Raw genomic sequence first — 6,716 nt, forward strand, 5'->3', positions numbered from 1 at the left:
GACACCTATTCAACCCCCCCCCCCTTCTAGGTGTATTGTAACCACTGATACCTAACACCAATCATCTTCAAGGAATTATTATCCTATATTTTGCAACAAGACTCATCAAAGGAGAAAATACAGGAGGATTGGGATGTTAGCTTGGGTATAGATAGTAGGTTATAAGAGAATGGGGGAAGATATGAAACATCATGTATGGATAGGCTTTTGGATATGACTATGGTTCCTAAAACTTTGGCCAAAACTTCATCGCCATTGAGCAACCTGACCCTCACAGGTCTGATTTTGTAGCATGTAGAATAAGAAGACATGTTATAAACAATATAATCAGTGGTACCACTGTCTAATATCCATTGAGATATAGAATTACCTTCTTCATGATGGTCCTTGGATATGAAAGTGGTCGATAAAGTGTTCATCATATTCTCAGCATTGGTAGGATTTTTCTTTTGTCCATTTTGATGTTGTTGGATGTTGATGAGGCCCTGGTATTGCTCTTTAGTTAGGCCATAGGTAGTATCTTCTTATTTTTGTTGGACATTCTCATGTCCGGATGTGGCAGAGTTAACTTGTTGGCTTTTGGTAAACTTAAAGTTAGGGGGAAACCATGAATTCTATAGCAATTCCCAATGGTGTGTCCTGGTTTCTTGCAGTATGTACAGAACTTGCTTGCATTGATAGAATTGTTCCAAGAGCCTTTGCCATAGGAATTATGGTTTTCTTTTATGGATCCTCTATTGTTATGTGTTCCATCTCTTGCATACACTCCATTCTTCTTCCAATTGGTTGCAACGTTCATTGCTTTTACTTCTATCTCATTGCCATACATTTGCATTTCTTGTTAAATGACTAATGAGAGAACCTTGTTCATGTTTGTAAGAGGTTCCATTAACATGATTTTTGATCTCACACTTGAATATGAATCATTTAACCCCTTTAAAAACCTAATGACCTTGTCTTCTATTCTGAACTTTTCACTATCACAACTGCATTTGGCAAGAGACCTGTAGATTTCTAATTCATCCCATAGTGTTTTTATCTCAGTGTGATATTTGTTAACATTGAGATCTCTTTGCCTAAAATTAGCTACGGTTTCTTGTATGTCTGCAATTCTAAATAGATTCCCTTGAGAGAACATTTCTTTGAGTTCTTCCCATATTTCACATGCTTTATCAATCCATAGAATGCTTTGTGAGATTGATGGAGAAATTGATCTTATGATCTAGGATGTGACTATGTTGTTTGCCATTTCTCAATATTTGAAGTTTAGATCATCCTTTGCTGGCATTTGAATGATGCCATCAACAAATTCGAATTTTTGTTTGGAGATGAGGCTACACCTCATAGATCTACTCCATTGGTGATAGTTTTCACCATTTAAAAGTGATGAAACTAGTGCAATCCCTGGATTATCTGAGGGATGCACATAGTATGGATCTTGTGTGATATCCATGTGTGAATTAGAAGGTGTTATGGAAGATAGTGAAGAAGACATCTTGAATGCAACATAGCTCTTTATGAAAAGAGCTCTGATACCATAAAAGAATGTCAAGAATCCTTCTTGAATGTGAAATGAAGTGAGTTACCACTTCTTGATTGAAGAGACGGAGATTAAAAGAAAGAAATATAATTAAAATGAAAAATAATACCTCTTTTGATTGATTAATTGAATGATTACAAAAATAAATGGTCAATCATATTTATACAAGTTACACTTAACATAATAAACGAACAAACTATTAAAATATCCCTAGGAAACAATAAGCACACGTGCTAAAATACAATGCGATGAAAGATAGTTGGGTTGCATGGAATACAAGCAACCCAAGTTAATTGAGTTAAGACTGTGTTTGTGCATCTGAGATTGTTGCATATCATGGTCTTCTTTTGATGTACAATCTGTCTAGCCAAGATGAGAGGTTGAGTGAGCCTTGTTAGTTCTGAGTTCTCCATAGAGTGGTGTAGATATTATTTCAGTCTTGTGATGCAAGTTATGTCTGTCAAGATGCGTCATTAGTTCTGAATTCCTGATGGAGTTGATGCATCTTGTTGCCTTGTGTAGGAGTGTGAATTTTGATTTGATGAAATGATGCAGCCTGGTGTCTTGATTGCTGCTTCTGGTGCCTTGGTTGCTTCTTTTTGTACTTCGGCTACTACTTCTGGTGTGTTGGAGGTGGTTGTTTGGCCTTGTTTGTCTAATACACTACAAATAGTCATTTTCTATTGGTCAAATTCACAAACTACATATACATAGCAGGATCAATCAAAGAAATTTCCCATTTGTTGGTTATTTAGAAATAAGAATACTATACTCAACAAATTGCATTTACAATACAGAAGTGTACAAGTAGCTCTGTCTCAACTCAGGTGGACCCCAGCATCTTACCATGAAATTTAGATGCAGAGAATGCAAAGATGGACTTCTGATAACAAAATAATAGATGAAGATAAAGTGACTAATTAGCGGCAGAAAATATGATTTTTATTAAATAAATCAATAATAAAGACAAACTGCTATTTAATTAATAACTAAATAAATAAAAGTTTGTCTAAATATAATTGGTAATCTAATATAATTTTTTGTTGCATAATAGTTGTTTTTTTGTAATCTTTGATACATTTACCAATAAAATTGGTTACTAATTGATATATTAAAAATTATGAATTACTAATTGATATATTAAAAATCTCACTTTATCATTAAGTGTCATTCTAAGTTAGATATCTAATTTGTAGGGCTATTCACATAGCATATAGCCCAGAATAATTATTATCCCACACATAAAGTCTTTAGATGAAGATCATATGTCTTCATTTATGTCTCATTTTATATTCCAAATTAATTAAAAGCTTCACTCAATTAATAAAAAATAAAAATATTATTTTTGAAGGAGGATGTTATAGACGTTTTCCGTAACATATATGCAAAATTTTGTTGACTGCTTATGTGGATATATGCATAGAACTCAAATCAAAGATGATCACTTTTTTAGTGCGTCTCTATATATCTAAAAAGGACAACCGACAGAAGGATAAGAAGTGCTGCGAAAACAAAAAGGCCTGCTCCAACGTGTTAACTAGTTAGTTCCATTTTGCATTTTCCACTTCCTTTAAGTCAAATCTTGTTCAAGTATGAACATATTATACCGAAATCTTCAGAGGCGGCAATGGTATATTTATTCACTTTATTCTTTTGGTTCATGTATTTGTTATAGTACCTCTACTTTTTCTTTGCTTGTATTTTATAAAGTCAAAGAGAATACGTGCACTATCAATAATATTAATTCCAAAGAGGAGAAATTCGTAAAGGTTTTGGTGTGTAAGTGCATTGACTAAGGTATAGTTATAAGGTACATGAACTAAGGTACTCGTTAAATGGTAGCTAACTCCTCGTGTTTAATTTCTCTTTCCACACCTCATTATATATCATCCTAGTTTCATTCTCAATAGCATCTCAAAGGGTCTCTGAAGAAGGAACCAAATCATAAAATTTCTAAGTGGATCTTCGTTTTTTGTCATAAAAATTTAGTACAAAAAATAACCTTGGTTTACATGTGCTTAGAAACTGTGGCGCACCATGGTGATGATGAACACGATGGTGTAAGTTCTAGAACATCTGGGTCACAAGGAATGAACCAAGTGATGGAGCAAGAAGAGGTTACAATGCTAGATTCTTCCGTGGTTTCAACTCTGACTAATGTTGTGTCCGGGTCAAGACATGGAGGCAGTGAATGGGTCCAGGTCCAGGGAAGTGGTGGTTCTCCTTTGATGTCTGGTTTTGGACATGCATCTCCTTCATCTCCTTCTACTTTGTCTTCTTTCCCTTCTCGTTCTGCTTTGGTTTCTGGGTCATGGGTTGGGAACAAAAGAAGGCGTGATGAAGAGAGTGGTGCTCCTCATCAGTTTATGCAACAAGATGATCCTAGACACTTCAGAACCATTGGTGACTTCAGGGTACCCAAACAAGGAGAGTCATCATCAGGTGCAATTACTTTACTTCACAATCACGTACTTCATAAAACATTAAATATTTTTTGCACATAATCATGACATATAATTTCAATGATTCAATCATCTTCAAGTTTTCTTAATAGCAATAAATGGGGTGTATTATATCTGCTTGTTAAAGTTTTAAGCATGCCAACTTGTTAAAAATATTGCAGCATTAATCTGTATCAACTCTTGTGCACCAAAAATAAAAAATGTATTGTCACCCTTCTTTTCATCAAAATAATGAAAATATATTTCCTTATTAGGACCATCTTATAAATTACATTAACACATCTATTTCAACTTGTATATGGGAAAATCCTTTTTATCCTATACTGCATGCATCACACTTTTCCAAATTATCACAAAGAACAAACAGGTTAAGCTTTAATAAACTGAGTATACAATAATTGGCTATAGAACAGTTGTGCTGCAAAACCTTTATTAAAAATATAAGCTATACAATATTTCTCCAACAAAAAAGCCATTCAATAGGCAACGGCATTTCATGCACTATTCCAAATGTTTAGTATAAGTTATCTGAATTTTTTTATTTTTACCAAGAAGCTGCATCCACCACCACCACTGCAATCACGGTGACTGTCACCACGCTGGCGACACCATCGACCGAAACAGCTTCAAACGAAGAAACCATAGAGAGGAGAAGGTACAGGGGAGTGAGGCAAAGGCCATGGGGAAAATGGGCAGCAGAAATTCGAGATCCACACAAAGCAACAAGAGTTTGGCTTGGCACATTTAACACAGCAGAAGCAGCAGCAAGAGCTTATGATGAAGCTGCATTAAGGTTCAGAGGCAACAAAGCAAAGCTAAATTTCCCTGAAAATGTTAGAGCATTGCCACCACCACCAATTCACACTTTTCCAGCCACCACAATGCTGGCAGCCACCCTCTCTGACTCCTCTGACATTCTCCGGCAGCCCTCAGCCGCAACCATGACACCGCCGCAATTTCAGCAGCAGCCATTACTCCAGGGGTCCTCTGATATGATCAGAGACTATTGGGAATATTCACAGTTTCTTCAAAGTTCTGGTGGTTTTCAACAACAATTACAACTACAGCAACAACAACCTTCTAGTTTGTTTCAGCAGTTGTACTATAACTCACAATTGGGTGCCCTTCAATCATCTTTATTGTTATCATCTTCACCTTCTTTGTCTTCTTCTATGTCAGCAACTGCATCATTTTCACCACCTACTCAATTTTCTTCTGCTTCATGTCCCATGTTTTCTAGTCAACAAATGGGCTATTTCGGGCCACCGGGAAACCAAACTCAAGGTGGCGGCGTCACGAGATCGGTGTTTCCACCGCCTACTTGGTCAGATAACAGTGGCCATCAGCCACCTCCTAGTTAATACAACGGAATTTCAAAGTTTTTTTGATTTCCCTATTTTTTTCTACTATTTTTTTCATTTATTTCATACTTCTTTATTATTGGTTTAAACATATTTTCGATCATAATACATCTAAATTTGATTGTATTTCCTGGTTTTATTTCCAAAATTTTAGTTTGAGATAATGTGACTAACATTAAGTTGAAGGAAATGAGTTATAGTAACATATTTTTTCTTATAATCAAATATGTTCTCCCACTTCATAATAAAAAATTAATATTTTTTGAAATATGAGATATATAATTCAGTTCCTAATAAATATTGTTTAAGGAATTGAATATATACCTAAAGATTTAAAAGAATTTTACACTATCACTAAATCATTGCATTATTGGTAAATACAAACATGTTGATTAACTTAGTAAAGACAAAAAAATAAGAAATATATTTTTGGGACTAAAGTCAAACTGCTTATATTTTTATGGACTAAAAACATATTTGTGCAAATATAAAAAATATGTGTTTGTTTTATTTCCCTTTTGACTTTTAAATGACCATAAATTCCTTAGCACGTAGTTTTGGGCAAAGATACTTGTTTTGTTACTATTGTTGTTGTAAAAAAAAAAAGATTCAGTATGATAAATAGTAGTTACAAGTAAAGACAAAGGAGCATTTAGGTTTTAGGATTAGCTTATTTGATGTGAACATTCTCTGAATTATCCATGGAAAGATGTAGAAACCCATAGGTTTTGCATCATTATTGTATTAATACTTATTAATGAACATTGAAATAATTAATGTTTATTGAATCTTATAATCTTAATGTTCAATATATGTAGCTGACTTCAATTTTACTTATTAATAGTATATATTTAACGATTATTGAATTAATCAATATTACACTGAATAAATATTTAATCTACTAAAAAAACTAGGTGATGATTGAGTGTCTTGGATAAGGTGGTTAATAGATATAAAATAAGTCAATATCAAATTCACAGGAAAGGGTTTATTAAAAACACGTGATATATAATTTTGATTTGACAAGTTAATTAAAGTAATTTGTAATATAATTAGTTATCGGGGATTAAAACTTGTTTATATCATTCTATATTTATTTATTAGTCAATTGATCTCTGTCAACTTTCAGTCTCTAACATTTCAACCGGGTGCCCACTTTTTAGTCCCTAGCCAACTTTTTGATTTATTTTGTCAAACAAAACCTAAATAGTTAGCAAGAGGGTGACGACACTCGGGTTAAAAGTTGATTGATAATAAATTAGATGATTGAATTGAAATTGTTTAGTAAAATAAGCAGAACAATTATCTAATATATATAAAATGATGTGAAAGAGCTTATAAGTTTTTAATTAT

The 6,716-nt window shown here is 33.6% G+C and overlaps 1 protein-coding gene across 2 annotated transcripts; it reads left to right on the forward strand.

Annotated features, from left to right (window-relative positions):
• Positions 3,313–5,506, forward strand: LOC109330675 (ethylene-responsive transcription factor ABR1-like). 2 transcript variants are annotated; one of them, XM_019564937.1, is made up of 2 exons: positions 3,313–3,982; positions 4,555–5,506. In XM_019564937.1, the coding sequence occupies exons 1-2, from the start codon at positions 3,553–3,555 to the stop codon at positions 5,361–5,363; spliced, it is 1,239 nt and encodes a 412-aa protein (XP_019420482.1). In that variant the 5' UTR covers positions 3,313–3,552; the 3' UTR covers positions 5,364–5,506. The 2 variants fall into 2 exon arrangements, with proteins under 2 accessions (XP_019420482.1, XP_019420483.1); XM_019564938.1 differs by having other exon boundaries at positions 4,558–5,506.

This window comes from Lupinus angustifolius, chromosome LG17 (assembly GCF_001865875.1).
Source record: "Lupinus angustifolius cultivar Tanjil chromosome LG17, LupAngTanjil_v1.0, whole genome shotgun sequence".
NCBI lineage: Eukaryota > Viridiplantae > Streptophyta > Magnoliopsida > Fabales > Fabaceae > Lupinus > Lupinus angustifolius.

Excerpts from the sequence above, each read along its gene's own strand:
- LOC109330675 (XM_019564937.1), top strand. The coding sequence starts at position 3,553 with ATGTGCTTAGAAACTGTGGCGCACCATGGTGATGATGAACACGATGGT. Across the intron at positions 3,983-4,554 it reads ACAAGGAGAGTCATCATCAG|AAGCTGCATCCACCACCACC; the intron begins GTGCAATTACTT and ends ATTTTTACCAAG.